The 22,836-nt window shown below is 42.6% G+C and overlaps 1 protein-coding gene across 1 annotated transcript in view; it reads right to left on the minus strand.

Moving 5' to 3' along the window:
- CCDC40 (coiled-coil domain containing 40) overlaps nucleotides 1–22,836 on the minus strand; it is a 52,610-nt gene continuing 29,774 nt past the window's right edge. Inside the window, exons 14-21 of the mRNA XM_061615805.1 lie at nucleotides 21,522–21,767; nucleotides 11,350–11,563; nucleotides 10,241–10,410; nucleotides 8,495–8,586; nucleotides 7,709–7,829; nucleotides 6,056–6,244; nucleotides 1,760–1,918; nucleotides 1–305 (exon numbers count right to left, since the gene is read on the minus strand). Coding sequence (XP_061471789.1) covers nucleotides 60–305; nucleotides 1,760–1,918; nucleotides 6,056–6,244; nucleotides 7,709–7,829; nucleotides 8,495–8,586; nucleotides 10,241–10,410; nucleotides 11,350–11,563; nucleotides 21,522–21,767 — 1,437 coding nt within the window. The 3' untranslated portion in view covers nucleotides 1–59. The remainder of the gene's footprint in view (nucleotides 306–1,759; nucleotides 1,919–6,055; nucleotides 6,245–7,708; nucleotides 7,830–8,494; nucleotides 8,587–10,240; nucleotides 10,411–11,349; nucleotides 11,564–21,521; nucleotides 21,768–22,836) is intronic.

Consider the following 22,836-nt stretch of genomic DNA (forward strand, 5'->3'; position numbering starts at 1 on the left):
TTTATTTGTGAAATGTTTAAAATGTAAAAGTTGCAGTTTTAGTTCCCTGTCCCCTGCTACTATACTGATGGTGTACCCAGCCTGTGGTTTAGGGTTTGGATGAGCATCTGCAATGTCCTCTTGTACTGTGGATACTCCTCCCCGATTTGATGGAGGATGATGTGAATGGCGTGCAATCGCTCTTCCAGCTTCTGCCTTTCGATGCGGATCATTAACTCGCTGCGGCATATTGGGTTGTACCTCCCTTCCTTCACTGCCTGCAAGTGCTTCACACGCCCCTGGCCGGCCACAATATCTGAAAGGTTCTTAGAAAAGTGACATTGAATACATTATTAGAAACCAAAGTCTACAGGAGTGTTTCCCAATCTTTGGGTCCCCAGATGTTGCTGGACTACAGTTCCCATCATTCTTGACCATGCTAGTCTACAGGCAAAGCTACAATGAACAAGTACCTCCACTGCATCTTGAAGCAGAAGGAACTGCTTACTCAAAATCTGTTCTTTCTGACAGGAAGATCCACATTCACAGAATAGGGACAGACTTTTATAGACAAGAAAAACGAAACAATGAAACTACGTAGTGGACACTGCCAGGGAGTTCCAAAAGTGAATGCTGATATTAATATACCTGCACTGAGCTAATGTGTTTTAGTGGACAGAATATTGGATTTAAATGCAGTAAGTCCTGGCCTTGGAGAAATCTGGCAGCCTAATCTATCCCACAGATTGTTGTGAAAGTAAGAACCCCCCCCCAACATTCTATATACTTAAAGTGCAACAGAAACAACAGCAGCAGCAAAACATTTAGCAGTATTTTCTGTCAAACAGTCAAGATTCTTTTTAGGATTGATCTCAGCTGGGCACTTGAACTGACTGTTATAAAATGTAAGGACACTCAAGACACCAGAAGCACAAAAAGTAGGTATATATTCTTTTTGAATCTTACAAACTTGCCTGCTGCCTTAAGGCCACACAGGTGTAAATGGGTACACTGACAAACAGTGTATTTTATCAGAACGTTATGGGTAGGGAAGGCAAAAGCAGTCACTTCATTGTGTACCATAAGAAATGTGTATAACTTAATTGCAAAGAACAGTCTTTGAACTGAAGAGTTGTGGATAGTAAGATTGTGACAGGAGAGCAGAATGAAGGGAACGCAGGGTACCAAGAGTGAACTCTGCCATTAAGTAGTTAGGGAACCATACTGCATCCTCACAGAGGAGGGTTTTCTATCTCATTTGGACACACCAGATTCTGCCCTGTACATGTAAAGAGTTAGGGAAGACAAAGGAAGAGGGACATAGTGCTGACCACTATGTCTTGTATTCAGGACGCTGTGCAAATTAGTATGCCAGAGAGGCAATTTACATATATCGAAACAGAGAAAAAAATAAAAACAAATGGCTCATGTTTCTTTGCTTGCTTCTGTGTAACATATAACAACTGTGGTAAACTATTTAAGTTGGGATGGTATTTAGTATTAATAGGAGCTGATCTGCAGTGATGTTCCCCTAGGAACAGCTGTATTTGCAGATTTAAATTTAAATATTAACTTGTAGTTATTCATTTTTAATTGGCTATACTGTATGAGGAGATGCACAAAACCTTGGTGGGTTTAAGGGATTCCTCTTAGTTTTACATAAAAAGGCATAAAATGATGAACCAATCCAGCCTGAGTATAAATGGTTATGAGCAAACAGAAATGATGCATAAATCAACCACTAAGGAAGCTGGAAGATGTGTTGCAGAGTACTATTCACCTGCCGTTTCTTTGCCAGGAGATCATTCAGTTCTATGTCAAGCTCATCATGTTCAGCATTCAAGAGGGAGATCTGCTTCTGCTTCTCCAGAAGAGCAGTAGCGAGGATAATCTGTGAATTCTCAAGCTGAGTTATGGTTTTGTTGCACTCCTCAGCATTCTAGAGGAGGAGAAGGGGGAGAGGGAGATGCTAAAATGATGAAACTAAGGTTATCATACTTTGGAAACATAATGAGAAGACATGATTCATTAGAAAAAATAATGCTGGGAAAAACAGAAGGGAGTAGAAAAAGAGGAAGGCCAAACAAGAGATGGATTGATTCCATAAAGGAAGCAACAGACCTGAACTTCCAAGATCTGAACAGGGTGGTTCATGACAGATGCTCTTGGAGGTCGCTGATTCATAGGGTCGCCATAAGTCTTAATCGACTTGAAGGCACATAACAACAACAACAAACTATCTCATGAAGTTTTGTCACATAAGTTATTAGGAGCTGATGCTTCCTTTCTGGTCTAGCATTATATTTCAGAAGTAATTATTACTGAATGGCAGGAACAAGGCAAAGTTTCCCTATACAACATGACAACTGATGATAATACACAAAATTTAGTTTGCTGCAAATACAACTAATAATAAAAATGACTGAGTTTAGATTGTTTTAATATATAAAGCTGTGAGATACACATTTACTGATTGTTAGAGTCTACAGCTAAGACTATTAATTCACTAATAGGCAAAAAACCTTGCGATTTAAGAATATACCTATAGCCCACAGATATTTGGTCACATGTGCCTCTGAGCACATGGTGAGTGGTAGCAACACCTGCCATCTCCAAAGATGGAGAATTATATTTTTGTATGTTTGCTGGTGTTCTTCTTACTTTGCTCCTTTCCTGTGTTACTAATGTTTCTACAGAGAATCTAAACTAGAAAATTTTATTTCCCTCATTATTCATCCTAGAAATCTGTGTCAAATTTATTTTTATTTTTATTAATTTCAAAGCCTTTTTATTGGTCAATGTCATATGATGGTGAAGATAGCCTTTTTTGTTTCAAACTGGAGGTTATGGTCTATTTTTATTTTGGGTGCATTAACAGTTGGACCTGAAACTGCAGTTTAATGTAAAATCAGACTGATTACAATATGCTGCTACTTTAGCAATGACTCTAGTTGTTGGAAAAAAGAGGATGCATGTTTTCAGCCTGCTATGTTTCAACCACTTTAAGGCAAGGTGTTCACGATCAATTAAAAACACAGAGCACACCTAGAATTTTGCTAGAATATATTTCACCTCCCACTGTTTTATCTTGTGCAAACTGAGACACTTCTGAGGTCCACTGGAGACTATTTTGTAGAAGTCAGTGCCATTATTCCACAATTATGTTTGCAGTTTTTTTAGTATAAATTTTGCAAAGTGTTGCTGTACTTCACATATTCATAGAAACAAAAGCAAAAGAAAATGATTTCCTATAGAAAACTTCACTAAAATTGCAAAGTAAATCAGACATATTTAAAGTGACCATCTGAACTATATCAACTGTCTTAATAATGTTGCTTCCTCCCGGCTAAAACAAGATCAGCACAGGACATATCTTCTTTCTATTATTTGGGCTAATTACAGGTGTAGCCACCACTCACCATGTGCTCAGAGGCACATGTTACAAAATTCTTCCAAGCTACACAGCAAGTGGATTGGGCTGTGAAAGACCAACCCAAATTGTGTTTGCATTTTGACAACTTTGTAGGGCAATACAATATCACAAAGAGGAGTTCAGGTCTCCTGCTCCCCTGGTGCATTCACTATACCTGCCCAATTTCCCTGCTTTTTAAAGTTTGGTAGAAATATCTGTGGGCTATAGGTATATTCTTAAACTGCAAGGTTTTTTTTGCCTATTAGTGAATTTCCCTGCTTTTTAATCTGGGAGGTAAGAAATGGGATCCTGTGCAAGTTTGCTGAGAATGGATTGATCATTTGCATGCTTATTGAGTTATGTGGGATTTACACACACACACACCAGGCAATCATGCTTAGGATAGGTGAAACTGACCACGGGATGGGGAAGGGAGGAGGGAGGGGTGGAAAGGCAGAGGGGAGGACTGGGATGGGAGCAGGCAGGAGGGGGAGGGGAGAAGAAGGACAGATGTGGTCGTTTGCATGTTTATTGAGTTCAGTAGGATTTACTCCCATGCAATCATGCTTAGGATAGGTAAAACTGACTGGGGGGGAGGGACGGAGGGCTGGAGTGGGCAGGGAAGGCAGAAGAAGGAAGAGGGGAGGAGAAAGGGAGAGGAAAGGGGAAAGAGGGAAAAGGCAGGTGTGATCATTTGTATGATTATTGAGTTAAATTGGATATACTCCTATGCAATCATGATTAGGATAGGTAAAACTGACCAGGCTGGGCCTGCCAACCAAGACGTCTTCTGTATCTTTCAAAGTTGGGCAGGGGCAAGGGACAATTCTACCTTGTGGTTTTTCCCATTACAATGTTGCAAGAACACCGGCACTTGGCTGACTTTCTCTTCTCCTAAATATACAGGATCAGTCTCAGGCCCTGAACCTGGCAACCCTACCTCCCACCCAAATTTAAAACAAAGCTGTCCCTGGCCACATCCACACCAGACCTCTGTTACACTTTGGACAATCATTATTTATTTATCTATTTATTTAGTGTATTTATATACCGCCCCATAGCCGAAGCTCTCTGGGCGGTTTACAATAACTAAAAACATTAAAAACAAATATACAAATTTAAAAACACATCTTTTAAAAACAATTTAAAAGAATTTATCATGGCTTCTCTCAAAGCCATGGCTCAAAGCCAATCATGGCTTCTCTCAAAGTATCCTGGGAAGTGTAGTTAGTGAAGGGTGCTGAGAGTTGCTAAGAGACGCCCTGTTTCTCTCACAGACCTTTAATCAGAGTGGCTGACTGTTAAACCATTCTCTCAGGGGAATAGGAGTCTCCTCTCAGCACCCTTCACAAACTACACTTCCCAGGATTCTTTGAGGGAAGCCATGACTGTCTCAAGTGAAATCAAGTCTGGTGTGGGTGTGGCCCTCTGATTAGCCAAGCCCAGCAGCTGTGAGGCTTTTAGAACTGTGCTTGTTTTATCTTTTATGTACACCGCCCAGAGAGCCTTCGGGTTTAGGGCGGTATATAAATTAAATTAAATAATAATAATAACACTGACAGTTGGTCCTTACTGAGCATGCCCCGCGTTATAATAGGCTTCCAACCAAAATTTCTTAAATTAATTAAAAATCAACCAGGCATTTTCTTTAACTTGTAAACTGCAGTAGATGAAGGTCAGAGTATGGGGCAAGGTCAGTATTAGGATTACAGGTACTCTGTGAACATGGCTGATTTTTAATGAATTTCAACAGATTATGAGAACTCGGAGAAAAAAGTCCAAAAGGGCTCTGAGTTTTTTTCTCTTTTTAGACTTTGAACTCTTGATTCTCTGTGACTGTTTTGTGTATCACCATGAAAATTGACAGGGTTGTTAAGCACGCGTTTCTGAGTTCAGAACTATAAGTTTTGTAAGGTTTTGTTTTGAAATGAGCTTATGGGAAGCCTCAGAATGGCATGGGGGATATTTTCCATTTAACATTGCGGAATGTGAAAAATCCCCACTGACTATAGTATACAGCCACTCTTGTGGCTGTATAATAAACTATACAGTACAATTTTTCTACTGTTTGCTTAGGCTTTTTAATGGAAATCTTAAGGACTGCAGTATTGTTGACAGAGATGGGGGGATGTGACCAAGTAACTCTAGCTAGTGCTGCTATCCTCTACAAGTAGGCTGCACATGTAACATCCCAAGTCTCTTTTGGCTTTGGGAACCCCTTGACTTTTCCTTTGTCTGCAGAACCATTGTTGTCACCCATTCTCAGTGCTCAGGAACAGGTTATCCAACATTCTCTTACATTATATCTAGGATAACATAAACCAACCCCCATAGAGAAACAGCAGGCCATCACAGCAGCCATGAAGAGGGAGGGATGTTTTGAGATGTTCATGCAGATAAAGCAAGGAACATTAGAAAGTTGGGACTTCTTTAATAAGGAACTGACTTTTATGCTAGGAAGCCTGCAGTTGGAACACTAATTAGGAAGAGAGAACAGGATAAGGTGGAGACTGTACCAACTCTATATGCTATTTCAGGTACATACTGTACAAAAATGTGCTGGGTTTTGAGCAGTCACCCGGTAGGCCATAAAGCAAAACTGGTGATGTCTCTTCTAGTTACACAGTCCTATTGAGCTATTGCTGTGCCTTTTTATTTGCGGACCTTATGGATTTCTTTGATCTTTTTCTTTAGCTCCAGCTTCTTGTAATGAAAATCACCCTTGGTAAGCACTTGGCTACTCATTTTCTTCTGCCCCTCTCCACGAATCACAATGGTTTCTCGGCGGGCAACAGCTGCCTCCATATCTCGCATTAGCTTCTCCTGTTGCTTCATCAGCTGGTGGTACCTTACCTACAATGCAGACGAGAGCCAAACAGGCTGAACATGTTGGAATAGGCAAATGTTGCATGTTCCCTTTAAGGGGTATTTGGGGAAATATCCCATGTACCTGTTTTACCATGATGTAACTTCCTAATGGGTGGGGTTACTTACCTGACTTCCTCCTCCTTTGTCCTGGGGGATTTTTGAATATTCTCCATTGCTGATCTATTCACCATTGGGAGAGGCAACATGGCAGATGCTCTCTCTGCTGAGAGCATCAATACTAAAGACTAAGATGGACTGAGACTATTTTTCTTTCATCTAAGCTAGAGCCTATGTTTCTAAACATATGAAGAAGTCATGAGTAAATGTTTTATCTTTTACCTAAGAAGATTGTGTCTGTTGTTGTTTATATAGAGAAAGGTGGGCCTGGTTTACATTCTCATTCTGCTGCTTGTATTTTTATATCTCTGCTAAGAAATAGGACCAACCAAATTAGTTCCTATTTCTCTCTGGTATTTTTAGAATACTGAACACACCTAGAAATCACATATAAGGCAAATGTCACTCTTCCAAGATTACATTTTAGCTATTCAGAGAGGAAACAGTGGACACATGACCATCAGCAATCCAAAGCTTTGCACAACATGGTTCTGTAGGTCTGAGAAACTGGAGCACAGTGTTGAATTGTAGATTCTGCAAAAGGCTTTAGAACTATTACAGATTTGATAGTTTTCAAAGAATCCTGGCTAATGACTGCAGAATGCCATGTACTAGAATCTAGCAAACAACACTCTGAAATAATATGCAGGTCCCTTGTCTTTGCATCCGTTATCCCAATGCTACCTGTTTTCTGCCAATTCTTCCAAGATAAGGCTTCTAAAATGTCAGGCAATATCAGTAGCTAGAAGGAAATCCATTAAACACATCTTAGAAAAGATTGGTCTGCTTATTAATATCATAGTCACAGAATCAGTGTTCCTGCTCCCAGAAACTGGTTATCTTCATTACAGATTTTGGATCTATCTGGCACAAAATTCATCAGGTCCCATATATATTATATGGGTGGTATTCAACTAAATGAATTCTGCTTGTGCAATGGGACTTTCCCCCCTCTCTTCCCCCTGTGTGTGCCCCACACCATCCCCAAATCTACTCTGAACCCCCGGAACAGATTTAGGGGATATGAAGCAGGAGAAGGGGATCTTTCTGCTGACGGAACACTTCAGCAGTACAGTGAATACAACCCTATACTGTATATACTGTATGTGCAACCTTCTCTTCTACACAATCTTCAATTATAGTAGAACATCAATGGAATAGGAAAGGATTAACAGCAGAGTATTGTGTAGGTAGGAAGCAAGTGTTGCTTGGGTTGCAAAGCTCTTTGAGTTAGTGCCTTAGGCTAGGTTTCCATCAGCTCTCTGAGGTTTCTAATGCTTTTGTCAGGCTAGGTAATGAGCAGACTGATCTACCAAACACTTCCTAGGTCACCTGCATCCTGTGAATCTCTGTCTTCATGGCTCGTATCTCACCCTGCCCAGTCTCTGAATCCACTGCAGCACGCATCTCTTTGGCCAGTTGTATCTTCTTCTCCCATTGCATCATCTGACACCTGAAAGGAGAGGTGGTGAGAGGGATGGAAAGGTTTTATATCACTTTATCTTTGATCTATCTGTGTTTTCAAAACAATTCAAATTCATTGTAAAAGGTCACAAAATGATGTAAGTATATATGAAAGAGGGAGGGATGTCATTCATGACTGCTGATGTGACTAGCTAAGAGAAGCCTGGACATTCAGGCAAACCACATTCCATAGAAAACTCACTATCACAATAGCCATGCTTTTGGGGAGGTGTTGGAGAGGTGCAGGAAGGTGTTGACAGATGAGATTGCATTTTCCCAGCAACAGAATTACTACTGTTTATGTGCTGTGAAAATGTGATATCATAATAAGTGCTACAGGAGGATATGTGGACCCCACACAAACACCGAGAACAAGTACAGAATCGTTGTTCTTTTAAAAAATCATCTAGAAAGGCCCTGGGCAATATGGTAGTGACAGTAGTGAACAAATTGCCTGCCATTTATTCTGGGTATGGCTGCTCCTGTCAGCTCAGCTTTGAAGCTACAACAAAAATCTGATCTACAGTCCTTATACACTGTGTACACATTGACTTGTTCTTCCAAAAGCAGAAAAATGCACTCACAAAGTAGTATGTATTTTTACCACTTATACTACATAAGAGTTCAGATGCCATATTACAAAACAGAACTCACTCTGCCTCCAAGAGGCTGTTGAGAAGCCTCTCTTTTTCTTCTTGAAGTCGGTCCAGCTTCTCTTGCATCTCAATTGATTCTCTCTCTGCTACCTACAGCCAGGAAGACATTGCTTTGATAGACTGAGATGATGTTTTGTTTTAATAGCCTGCCAAACCTTCCTGTGTCTGTGTAGGGGTGCTATTGCTATTGTATTGTTGTTGTTTATTGCTAGGTTTTTATAGTGTGTTTTATTTGTTTTTGTTTTAACAATATGTAAGTTGCTTGGGGACCTTCAGGTATCAAGCAACTAATAAATCTAAACAACAACAATAATGTGTATGCCTTTTATCCACTTGGGAAAACAAGGGGCCACTAAAAATAATAGCTTTACTTCTTATACTAGGCTAGCAGGACTCTGCTAAATGCTTGTCTGAGCCCTCTTCTCTTCCTTCTCACTATGGTGCACTGTTTTGCATTATTGTATTTATTTATATATTAAATTTATATCCCACCCTTCCTCCCAGTAAGGGCCCAAGGCGGCAAACAAAAAAAATAAAAACACTCTAAAACATCATAAAGACAGACTTTAAAATATATTAAAAAGTCTTTAAAAACATATTAAAACAAAACATCTTTTTAAAAAAGCTTTAAAAACATATTAAAAAGCAATTCCAACACAGATGCAGACTGGGATAAGGCCTCTACTTAAAAGGCTTATTGAAACAGGAAGATCTAAAGTAGGCAACGAAAAGATAACAGAGATGGCGCCTGTCTAATATTTAAGGGGAGGGAATTCCAAAGGGTAAGTGCCACACCAATAAAGGCCCACTTCCTATGTTGTGCTGAACGGACCTCCTGATAAGATGGTATCTGCAGGAGGCCCTCACCTGCAGAGCGCAGTGATTGACTGGGTACATAAGGGGTAAGACGATCTTTCAGGTATCCTGGTCTCAAGCTATGTACACCAAAACCAAGACCTTAAACCTAGCCTAGTAGCTAATGGGCAGCCAGTGCAATTCTTTCAGCAGCGGGGTAACATGTTGACGATACCCTGCCCTAGTAAGTAGTCGCACCGCCACATTTTGTACCAGCTGCAGCTTCTGGACCAACTTCAAGGGCAGCCCGACATAGAGCACATTACAGTAATCCTGCCTGGAGGTTACCAGTGCATCGAGAACAGTGGTCAGGCTATCTCAGTCCAGAAATGGATGCAGCTATCTTATTAGCCAAAGCTGGTAAAAGACACTCTGAGCCACTGAGGTCACCTGAGCAACAAAGATGGATCCAGCAGCAACTCCAGACTACCGTTGTTGATGTGACCTCCTCCATGTCTGAGGCCTAAATATGTGAAGGCCCAGAAAAAAATCAGAAAAATTTGGCCAAAAAAAGTGTTTATTTTTGTGGTTTTCATCCTGAATTTTTCTATTTTTTCTGAAAAAAAGTAAAAACAATGGGAAAATGTGAAAAAAACCTAAAACCAACATTTTTTCCAGTTTTCCCCTGAATTTTTCCAGTTTTTTTTCTAGGCCTTCATATCTCTAGTGAGGCTCATGCCAATAGCTATTGCTCCCTACCTCACACAAAGGGCCTACAGGCTATTTATAAAGAGCTGCCTTTTTCAGTATGTCTAGCAAAACAGAGCCACAGCATCATGTCCAGATTATGAATGGGAAATTTTAATTTTTTTATTTATTAGATTTGTATCCCGCCCTTCCTCCCCGTAGGAAGCCAGGGTGGAAAATGCATCTAGAGGACTAGGTATACCTTGAGGGAGCGCATAAACTCGTTTTCCATGATGGTATTGCCTTGCTGCAACTCTGCAGAATTCTCACTGTTCTTATTGATCAATAGATGTAACTTCACCAAGTCATTAGCCATGTTCTTCATGTGACGCTCAATGTCCTTTAGTTCATTTTTCTCCTGCTGGATTTCATCTGTAGAGAAACGTCAAAATAACAATGCTCTAAAATATGAGATATGTATTTCTAGCCCACTGGTGCGAATGGCATGAAGAATGAGTGTGTGGGTATAAACTTTATACTATAAAGAATGTCACAAAGTGTGCAGCACAAATATAGAGAATTGTTGATGTTGCCAAGTCTGTGCTGTGCTGAAAACTACTCCATGTCAGTGACTGCAAAAGTACCTTTATATGACTTGTTTACTACAGTCAGTGAACTGCTTATTTACTATGGTCAGCAGGAACATGAGAGTCTATAACATCACACATCCCTCTCTTGATAGCTGTATAGTTGGTAACAGAGTTTTAAAGGCAAAATGTCCTTTAAGAAGTGTCCTGGGGATTTCTGCACCTGAGAATCCCAAATTTTCTTGGAAAGGAAATTCAAATCTGGTAGATACAAAAACAAATTTCTGCATTCAGAAGTACCTTCAAACTTCAGGGAATTCATTACCAATTGCTGTGAAATCTGTTGCTTTCAGGAATGTGGCAGGTAGTGGTGCAGCAGCAGTTATGCAAGAGCTTGACAACAGATTGCTCAAGGGGATCTGAGTAAGGAGGCAATGACTCATACATCACAAGATACCTTCCTAGAACAGCATGCAATTTTCAAATACTATGAGACCCCAGGGTAGCTAACTAGCCACCCAAATTATTATTTCACATTTGCAGATGCTTGAAAAGGTATTTGTTAAAAGATCCCATCACTATGCCACTGGGAAGAGAGTGACATGTCTCTGCCTCCCACCCCTCACTGCATGCCCCTGGTCCCGATTAGTTCTGCCTTCAGCAATCATTGGCTAGCAATCACAGATATGATTATACCTCTTGTTCACTGTAGCCATTTTCACCCAATCAAAGCTATGGGGAAAGATCTTATTAACAACCAACCTCTCAGAAGGATCACACTTACTCTCTATGCGCACTTTCTTTTGCTCCTTTATTGTGATCTCTTTCTTTAACATATCCAAGGATGCCAGCTGTTGTTCTCGTTCCTCAGTAAGCTTCACTAATTCCTTCTGATGTTTCATCCAGTGTCTCTGCAGCTTCACCACCTCCAAGTCACTTTCATCAATCTGTTTGGAGAGTCTCTTGATTTCAATTGCCAACGGCCCCAGTTCTTGTCCCTGGAATCAGGATCACATGAATGATTTGGTTTTATTTGCAGCACACCAGTTTTGCATGGCTATACCACTTTAGCTGCTTATAACTCATTGCAGCAGTGCTGTAACCACGATTTGAGGCTTACGCTTCGAAGTGTACAGAATCTTTTTTGAGACCGTAACATGCCAGAGGATGAGTCTTGAATTATATTTGGGGGTTCCAAAATTCCATGCTGAAAAACATTTCAAATTCTTTTTTTTTTTTTTTTTTTTTTTCAATAATTTTTATTCAGATTTTCATAAAACATACAAGACAAAATCATAAAACATTCAAAGACAAAAAACAAAATCAAAAATAGTTAAACAAAAAGAAAAAAAAGAAAAAAAAAAAAAAACAAAAATAAAAAATAAAGAATAAAATATTGACTTCCCATTTGTCAAAGATCAAATCAGTTATAAGTCTATAATATATAACAATCCTGTCTCTTAAGTCATATTATAAAATCACTTTCCTCCAGTAGTTATCTTACTTAATCATCAAATCTCATAAACATTACTTTATTCTTTCCACAAAAAGTCAAAGAGAGGTTTCAATTCTTTAAGAAATATATCTATCAATTTTTTTTTCCAGATAAGCATATCGATTAATCCATCTCATTACTAATTATGATAATCTTATTGTCATAACCATAGTCAAAATAAACATTTCAATTAATCCATCACATCAGAATCTGTTAGGTTCAATAATTTCAGTAGCCATTGTTCTATTATCTCTATTAGTTCCATTTTCCATCTTCCATCTTCAGTAGTCTTGTTAAGTCCAGTAATTTCAATATCCAATCTTCCATTATCAGTATTCCATAATAATCTTGCTGTCAAAGCCATAGTCATATAGTAAGAGTCTGATGGGGATTACCTCTATCCCAAATATTTTCTTGCCATCCATTCTGAATAGGTTGCTGAAATACTGCTGTAAAATCATATCTCTGTTCTTTTTTTCAAAATACACTGGGTCATCTCTTAAAAGTTTTTCCATTGTCACATGGCTGCAGTTAATTCCATAGATTTTCTCTATATTGGGCTCCATCACATCATTCCAGTCCAGAAGATTATCCATGCCATTGATAACTTTATCTCTAGAATCTTCATTCATTTCTTCAGAGATAACATTGAGTTCCAAACAATAGATTTTATTTCTAAAGTCCATAGACTCCAAATCTTGTTCCTGTTCCACGTTGGTTCCAATCTCCGGGATCTCCTCTCTCACAGGGACCCCTATTCCAGTCTCCAGGGTCACCTCTCTCACAGGGACCCCTGTTCCAATCTCCGGGGTCTCCTCTCTCACAGGGACCCCTTCCAGGGTCACCTCTCTCACAGGGACCCTTATATCTTTAATCTCCTGCTTCATTTTACTCAATTCAATTTTCATTATCTCAATCTCATCCATTATTTTCTGAAACATAGTTATTTCCAGATTTTCAGCCACTTTCTTAATTGCCATTTTAAAAGAAAAATATAGGAAAACCACTTCTTATTTCAGCAACAATTGGGTTAATACTCCAAACTTGGTGACATCACAGTATAAACAGAGCAGACAGCCTTATCTCTCCAATAGTTAAGTAAACAAAATGCAGTTCCCAGGATCGAAACAATTAATGGCAATCGTCAAGAAACAGATTCGTCAAAATAAAATAGACCAAAAAGAGAGTAGTCTCAAAACAGTATAATATTTTTCAAAATAAAAATCTGGAATAGAAATCCCTCTTCTGTGTATATCTTTAGAATGCAAATCCAGGACAGCTTTTTGCAACAAAAACAGAGATAAGCTATTAATTAGTGCGTAGCAGAGAGAAGTTATGGCTCCCCAGTGAGATGTCAAAAACCGATCAATCTGGCAAATCTCTTTTAAACAGCAACAATTTAAGTCAAGTAAAAGAAAAATATAGAAAGAAGGGTGCTTGCCTGTTAGTGCGTTCTCTCTTAGAAGATAAGGTGAACGTTCGCTTTATCAGATAGAGCTTGCTGTTAAAAATCCGTCCCACCTTCGTCGGCTGGACCTCGTCCCATAAATTAATGAGATCTGGTCGTCCCAACAAAAATAGGCTTTGAGGTTAATCTCTTCGTTTCTCCCTACCCGGGAGAAGTTTAATCAGTCAAAAAAAAAAGAAAAAACTGACTGATATATCTGAATAAGCTTCTTTTGAGGCAGGAGCCCGTCTCAAAAGCAGGCACAGGCTAAGTCACCCTTCCCGGAAGTCGAAAAACATTTCAAATTCTGATGCCTGAATGAATTATTCTCATTAGCTCCGAGTCAATTTACTTAATTTATTCCAACTGTGATTTTCAATTATCTTTGTATGTCAAACATTGGTTATTTGGGAGCAAAAGAGATGAGAAAGTTGGACTTACTGTGAAGTGTCCTTCTGGTCAGCAGAGAGTGGACCAGACAGGAATGGGTTAACTCCTCCTGGAGGCAGAGTCACCACTATAAAACAAGTTTAGTTGGTCACCAGCCAGAACAGGGATGAAATCTTCTCCTGTTCTGCAGTTTGTGACACAGCTGTAAAACACCGAGGACTGAGCAGCGGGCCACTCCACCCACATGAACTTGAACCTTGAACAGTAGTTACAATAAGAACAAACATTAACAAATCCGTAGACCATGCCAGGAAAGGATGTAGGAGGCCCTTACCTCTCTATCCAGAGGGTGAGCGACCAGTGGTCGCCAGAGGGTTTCCAGAGAGATGCCCTCCCCACCCCACAGCCTAGGTTTTGCTGTAGGGTTGGGCTGTCTGATCCACTCTCCGCTGACCAGAAGGACATTTCACGATAAGTCCAACTTTCCATTCTTAGTCAGCAGAGCAGTGGAGCAGACAGGAATGGGATGTACCTGAGCAGAGACCCCCACTACATCCTTGGGTTGGAGCAAGCCTAGGTCACCACCCTTTGAAGAACCCTTCTGCTAAAAGCAGCTTCGGCAGAAGCGAACTTACCCACCTTGTAGTGCTTGATGAAAGTGGATGGATGAGCCCAGGTGGTGGCTTTGCAGATTTCCTCCAGCAGGACATCCTTGTGGAGTGCCGCGATGGTGGCAGCCCCTCTGAGTGTGCAGTGATCCCTGGGGGGAGCTCTCCCTTTGGCCTGATAGGCGTTAACCATGCAATCTTTCACCCAGCAGCTGATGGTGGACCTGGATAGCTTTAACCCATGTGCCCGGTTTAAAGTACACAAACAGGGTCTTGGATTTCCTGAATGGTTCTGTACTGTCCAGGTAGATCCGCAGTGACCACCTGACATCGAGTTTGTGCCACTTCTTCTCCCTGTGATGAACTGGGTTGGGGCAGAAATTGGGTAGAGAGATGTCCTGTCCCTTGTGGAAGGAGGAATTGACCTTAGGGAGGAAACTGGATTCAGTTTGAGTGGAAAATGCACAGCTCTTCCCGGATGGAGAGGGGCCCCAGTTCCCCCACCCTCCTAGCTGAGGTCATTGCCACAAGAAAAAACTGTCTTGAGGGTGAGGTCCTTGATTGGTATGGAATGTGCTGGTGCAAATGGATGTTGTGAGAGAGCTCTGCAGACTAATGAGAGATCCCAGGAGGGAAGCCTTTGTTGCACCGGAGGTGACAGCAGGGTTGCCCGTCAGAGAAAGTGTTTGACTTGAGGGTGAGAGGAAATGGAATGGACCCCCACCATTGGAAACACACTACCTAGGGCTGCTGCCTGTCTCCTGAGCATGTTGAGGGGCAGCCCCTGGTCCAGATCATCTTGCAGAAAGTAAAAAATGGTGTGGATGTGGCATTCTGAAATAGGTAACTGTTTGCATCTACACCACTTGTTGAACACTTTCCAGGTGAGGTCATAAATTCTCTGGGTAGATTGTTTATGAAATGCCAGAATGGTGGAAACAACCCTCTCAGACAGCACCTCTTCACTTAGCCACTGCTCCTCAGCCTCCAGGCATGAAGCTGGAGCCACTCTGTGTCTGGGTGAAGGATGAGGCCTTGTGAGAGGAGATCCAGTCTGGTGGGAAGGCGCCATGGTGGGCTGGAGATTCACTAGGTTGGAGAACCATGGTCTCTGTGGCCAGTGTGGAGCCACCACTATCATCTGGGCCTGGAGAACTCTGATTCTGCAGAGCAGTCTGGATGGTAGAGGTAGAGGCAGAAAGGCGTAGAGAAGTCCCCAAGGCCAGGGGGCTGACAGGGTGGATCTCAGCCTTGTGCCATGAACTGGTCCAGTTGAGCATTCACTGATGAGGCGAACAGGTCCATGCTTGGAAGCCCCCACTTCTGAGTGATCTCTAGGAACACGTCCTGGTGAAGGACGCACTCTCCTTGGTGGACTTGTTCCCGGCTCAACCAATCGGCATGTGTGTTCAGGATCCCCTGCACATGTATGGCCGAAATGGATGCCAGGTGCCTTTCCGCCCATTGGAACAGCAGGTTGGTCTCCTCCTGAAAAGAGCCTGATTTTGTGCCCCCTTGTTGGCAGACATGCAATTTGGCTGCGATGTTGTCGATGTGTACTAGGACATGCGTTTGATAAATAAGAGGTAGGAACTCCTGGAGTGCTAGTCAGATCGCTCTGAGCTCCAACTAGTTGATTTACTGGAACTGCTCCTGCGCTGACCACTTCCCCTGTGCGATGTTGGAGCAACAGGTCACTCCCCAGCCATATAGGCGTGCGTCCATGGTGACTATCGAAACTGTTGTGCCTCTGACAGCAAGGCCTTTCTCCAGATGAGGCAAATGTCCCCATCACTGGAGAGACTCCCGCACATGCCTCAGGAGGTGATGTTCTGGTGTGAGGTGATCTGGTCCTGATACAGAAGTAACAGCTACTGCAGGGCTCAAGTGGAAGCGTGCCTACGGCACCGAGTCTATGAACATTATCATGGAGCCCTGCAGCTGAGCCAGTTCTATGAGGAGCCTGTCTGCCTTGCAGGCATGTGTGCAGCTGGTGCAGAAGCTTGTCTGTGCGTTCGGTGGACAGGAGGAGCTTGCTCTGAGCTGTGTCAATGACCACTCCCAGATGTTGAAGGTGCTGGGTAGGGATCAGATGGCTCTTGTCCCTGTTGATGATGAAGCCATGGTTCTCCAGACATTGGATGGTCGTCTCAAGGTCCCGTTGTGCCACTGTTGCTGAGGTGGCCCTCACCAGAAGGTCATCCAGGTAAGGGTATACATGGACTCCCCAAGTGCAAAGGTGTGCCACTACTGCTACCATGATTTTGGTGAACACCCGTGGGGCTGAGGCGAGGCCTGTATTGGTACTGTTGGTGGCTGTGCGCAAAGTGGAGGAAGTGTCTGTGCTGCTGGAGAACGAGGACATGCAGGTATCCCTCTGTGAGATCTATAGATCCCAGGAAACCCCCCAGTTGAGTGGCTTCCACAATAGACCTGAGCACCTCCATCTTGAACTTTTTTGTCTGCAGGAAGCACTTCAAGAACTTTAAATCAAAGATGGCACAGTAATGGCCATTGCGTTTGGGGACTGTAAAGAACACAGAGAAGATTCCTGAGGACTGTTGATGTTCTGGCACGGGTTCTATGGCACCTATCTTGAGGAGGTGAGAAATGGCATCCAGGTTCTCTCCAGCTTCTCTGGGTGACACGATCAAGGAGCTGCCCTTCATCTGTCCTGAGGAATCGTGGCAAACTCTAGGGAGCAGCCAGACTGAATGGTGCTCCATTTGTCTGAGGTGGAGACTGCCCAGCATGTGCAAAAAATTGAAGCCTGCCCCCCACCTGGGCCGTCCTGGTGTCATGCTTGGCTTTGTTGGACACTGGGCTTGGGGTTTTGACGATGTTTGTTGCCTCCCTCCCCCACTGGAGGAGGGTGTGGAACGAGTGCGCTGGCAGGAAGAGTTCCAGGACCCATGGAACTGTTGAGTAGTCCTGTAGGTAGTTGGATAGCCCTTGGGGCGAAAGGAATGTGAAGTCTTCTTGTGGGACTTGTCATCCTTCCTGGGAGCGGAATAAGAGCTTTCTTTTTATCCTTGGTCTCCACCAGGTGGCACTCTAGAGACTTGCCAAAAAGTAAGGCAGAGCTGCAAGGCTGGCTTTGGAGTGATGTTCCACTTCCCACTGCTTCAGCCAGATATTGTGTGTTACTACCACTCCATATCCAAGGGCTCGTGCTGAGTACTGCAGGCTGTCCAAGGAGGAATCTGCTAGGAATTCAGCTGTTTTTGCCAATTTGTGCAGTCCCTCCCTAATGTGCCTGGCATTTGGAGGCACTTCTGTTAGCAGCAGTTTAGCCCACTTTACCACAGCCCATGCCAGCAAAGAATTGGCTGCCGAAGCTCTCATGGCCAATGCAGATGCTTCATGAGCACATTCTAAGATAGCCTCACTGCGCCTGTCGCTTTGGTCTGAAAGAGTATCCGCTCCTTCTTTGGGGATAGCTGTCTTGGCCCCGAGAACAGATACAGGCTCATCAATGGCCGGGACTTGAAAGGTTGCCATGGTCTTGGCAGGAAGCCATATAGCTTTTTGGGCAGAGCATGAGGTGGTTTGGAGTTGGCTGGATGATCTCATTTTTCCTTAACAATATCCTTGAAGAACTTTGGAAAGGGAATGACCCCCTGATCTGATCCCCTGATCTGGGGAAGACGTCTGAAGATCCCTGTTCCACTTCCCCTAGTTCCCCCTCCTGAGAGGTTCCCTTAGGAGGGTCTAGCTGAATGCAGGCCATAGCCTTAAAAATCGAAATAGGATGGGAGTCAGGAGAATACAGTCTCTTATACACCGGGAATGGCGTGAGGGAATCCTCGCCTGAGAGTTCCCCATCTTCCTTCTCTGTGTCTGATGCAACAGATGACAGGGGGCACCCTCCCCCTAGGAGTCTGGGCTAACGAAAAGGCAGTCAGGCGGGAACCCAGAACTGGAACGTCAGGTGTTTAACCTTGTAGAGTTTAGACTTCTGTAAGGAGCTCCTTCTTTTGCGCTTCCCCCTTCCTTGACCTGGCTTGGCATCCAAGGAGGAGGAAGAGGGGGAAGAGCAGGAAAAGGAAAATGAGAAGTAATCATGGCAGTGTGCCCTGGAATGCTTGGAGCCTTTATTCCTACATACACGGGCCCAACACTTGGCTAAGGAAGCCCCTGCCTCCCTCATCATGGCCTTGTTAAGCCAGGCCAGCATGGCCGAAGAGGTAGAAGGCTTATCTAAATGATGAGATTTGGCACACTTTTTTCCTGCAGGAGTCACATGTGCATCTTCCCCTCCCCCCGGATGAGTAGAAGAGAGCTGAGAAAATGAAACTATTTCAGGTGGGGAGTCCAGCAAGCTGCCTGCCACTGAGGTGAGAGTTGCTAGGGGACGGCTTAATTGAGAAGCAGATCTCCCCCCTCCGCTCAGGGACCGTCTTCCTCCGCCGAGGCGCAAGACAGGCTGTCTCTCCCCCCAGGCATATTTAAAATCCCACCTGAAAAGGGAAGAGGCTAGGGCTAGAGTTGCCCCCCCATAAGAAAACTTAGCGGCTTTACCTGAAAACAAGGAGGCAAACTGCGCATCAGGGAGGCCTATTGCCCCAGGGGTTTTCCAAATCAAAAGCAAGCATTGGATAGTGAGGGACCAATCCCTACTCCTCCCTGGCTCTTTAGCAGCAACTATCCTGAAAGCTTCCCTCTCCTTAGGACCGCAGAAGAACGTTCCAATAAAGGACAGCAGGGGGAGCCAAGAGACAGATCCCAGCCTCCGCCACACCCTGCTGCTTTCTGAGCCTCTTCAGAAAAAAATCCCTCTCTTCCTCCCTCAAATCTGCCTATTCACTTAGGGCGGGAAGTGAAAGAAGAGAGAGGCAGAAGTCCGTGCGCTGCAACTGCAGTTGATGAAGATAAACTCTTTGAAAACAGCAGAGAAAAATAACTGTTCCCAAATCCCTTATGGGGAGCGCGGAGGAATAGGTTACTCGCATCAGAACTGGAGAACGAGAGAAAGTTTCCTCCTCCTTCCTGCCGGCCACCAACTAAACTTTTTTATAGGGCTGACTCTGCCTCCAGGAGGAGTTAGCCCATTACTGTCTGCTCTACTCCTCCGCTGACCGAGAAAGGAGGAGCATTGAAATGGAAACAGGAATGTAGATATAGGGTGGCTGCATGCATCAACCGGACACTGTTTGAGCCCACCTCTGGTTTCAAACCTTATTGCAGATAGTGAGCAATATCCATAGTGCCTCATGTACAGACATTTCTCATGTTTTACTAAGAACTGAAATGCTTGGGGATGCTAAAGACAGTGATAAAGACTGGGGCGGAGCTCTGTCCCAGGCAAGACCTAGAACAAAACTGAGGAGTCACCACCAGTGTGAGGACAGTATATAAAAGCTGCTCATTCTTGCCTCTCTCAGGTGGATGGAGGGCTTAACTCATCAGTAGATGTATGCCTCCTTCACCCCATCCTGAGAAACAAATGTACACAGTTTAATAAATGAAAACAAACATTGTCAGCAATCTTGAGTAACTAGGTAAAAAAAAAGGTTTTCTGGTCTTGGGGTTATTATCACATGAAAAAGGAGCATAAACAATGCAAGAAACTTGTGCAGGATTATCTACATCCCATCACAGCTGTTTAATACAGGTGCAACTCACTAATCTACACACATTATTATATGCACATCACTCAATATAGACCATTAAAAATAGCAATGCATGCATAACAACAAGATTTGTAAGATTTGACAGCCAAACAGTTCACCCACTTAAGCAACTGGAGGTAAATTTCTCATCATCTTCATTTTGCATCTCTGAGATTCTCTATATAAAACTCAAAATACGCTGAGCAGCTATGTTCAACTTCATAATAGCAAAAAGACACGGGCCAGACTAGGACAGGGAAGAGCTAGGTTCAAATCCCCACTCAGTCATGAAACTAATTGGGTGGCCTTGGACTAGTCACCACCTCTCAGCCTAACCTACCTCACAGGGTTGTTGTGAGGATAAAAAGGGGGGGGTACACCATTTTTCTGCCTTGAGTTTCTTGGAGGAAAGCTAGGATATTAATTTTAAAATAAAAATGATAATCATAAACAATAATAATTTTTAAACAAGACAAAGATCATGATCTAGAGAATTGCACAACTAGCTCTGTTCCCTGAGTGGACCTTGGGACTTATGTTTCTAGAACAGCAGTATACCATGCCATAAGGTAAACAGATTATGAATCTTAGAAATATTGCGAATGCAGTCTGTGTTATCATATGGAAAGGGGGAAAAAGTTACAAAATCACCTCAGGCACCACAAGTCCTTTTGGTGCTTCTAAAGTAACTCTTTGTCTTAAGCCAAAGAACAGTGGCACCGTGGAAAACAGCTGGCTTGCTGTGGCATGAGCACAGCAGCCTACTTCACTAGCTCCATACCGTGGATCTGGAATTACAGTATCTGCAGAGCTAATGCCTTTCTCAATTATGGTTCTGGTTTAGATGCAACCTCATTTTATGGCTGGGAGAGGACACTTGCAATCTGGACAGCCATCTGTCAGGAATGCTTTGATTTGGATTCCTGCATTGAGCAGGGGGTTGGGCTCGATGGCCTTGTAGGCCCCTTCCAACTCTACTATTCTATGGAGCATTTACATGTTCTGACCAACAGATTGGATTGATTAAAAAGTCACATACCACATGGGAAAGACCACACTACTGACTAAGAGGGAGTTTCTCTAGATCGTTCTGATTAGAGATGTTGGCTCAGTTTCAGGGGTATGAGTACAACAGGTCTACTTATGCCCTGGAGTTTTATTATCCAACTATTTCCTCTCTGGAAGCTCCCACTACATCCCCAAACCACTTTTAAAAGCCTTCCTATTTAAAAAGTGTCCTGTGGTGCAGCATGTAGAGTTGCTGAAGATGTAACAGCTCAATAAACCTTGAGCAAATGGCAACCAATATTTTTGCGTTTTAATGCCAGGTACGAGATGGCAGATTTCATTGAGGCTCTGAGCTAGCAGGCTGATTTCTAATTGTTAACGTTATAAGGAACATACCCCCAGTTGAGAAATGAACATTTCCAATTTCTTGTTGTACAGGTTGATGATCCCCTGTTTGCGTCCAATGAGGAGGTTACGTTTAGCAATCTCAGTCTCACTGTGATTGATCTGGTTGTTCAAGGAATCCATTTCTTTGTCCAGTTCCAAGAGGTTCTTTTCAAGTATATTTAGCTTGCATTGGGTGTTTGTGATATCTAGTGAGGTTTGGGCTGTGTCATTCTCGACGTTAACGAGCTGTATCTCCTAGGGATATCAAGAAAAAGGCAGGGGAGAATAGATTCAATATTGCAAACAAGCCTCTGACACTAAAATGTAAGGTCTATCTCAAAGGTAAGTTGGCTTATTAGATTTCATTGTAGGTCTAGTGCTTAGCAGGAATGGGCCTCATTACCATCAATTGTTAAATGAGCTCATCCGCTTGTGCAAATAGCATCTTTCACTGGATAGAATTCAACACTGCATAAGTGGCCTTTTGCCTGTGCAACGGGATTTCACCTTCCTCCCCTTGCTCCTGCAGCTCTCCACATCCCCCCAAAATCTGCTCCATAAGGTCTGCCAAAACTCTGGAGCAAATTTTGAGGATGTGGGGAGCGTCATGATGAAGGAAAAAGGGTGAAGTCCTATGACACAAAAAGACCATTCTGCTTTTGCACCATATAGATTTTTCTCTCTGACTTCTTCCTCATTGTTTGAGAAGTGTGATATACCTTTCTTCTTAATGTTCACTATAGTAGTCAATATTTTACTTATTTACAAAATGTCCATGCCTATGCCACTTTTATTCTATAAAAGCACTCTGGCAACTTACAAATATGAAGCAAATTACAAGAATCAAAAATATTTAACAAATAACAAGCAAAGGTATTAGTCGTGTGTACATAAAACATCAGGAGAGGCAATCAGTCAAAACAGTTACTATTCCTAGCTAAACCTAATCACTATTAAAAGCTCAGGCAAATATGAATTATGTACAACTGAGATCTTTTAGTGGCAGAAATTGGAATATAAATTTATATCTTAGGAAAGGGCTTGAAACTTCTATTGCTATTTAATAGAAACTCAAGGAAAGCTTGTGAATCTCCCAAAGCCTAAGAATTTATTTCACAAATTAATCATTATTGCCAACACCAAATGACAGAAGATGGATCAATCCATATAAATATTTTCATTAAATTTTTCCTTAAAATACTTGCTACTATTTACTACCACACTAGCTTTTCAGTGCTCCACCTGGTCCTAACTGCAACCAGACCCAACCAGAGGTCTGTCTGTGCCATCCAGATGTACATTTGTTGCGACACACTTCTGCGAG

The sequence above is a fragment of the Rhineura floridana genome, chromosome 3 (genome assembly GCF_030035675.1).
Source record: "Rhineura floridana isolate rRhiFlo1 chromosome 3, rRhiFlo1.hap2, whole genome shotgun sequence".
Lineage (NCBI taxonomy): Eukaryota > Metazoa > Chordata > Lepidosauria > Squamata > Rhineuridae > Rhineura > Rhineura floridana.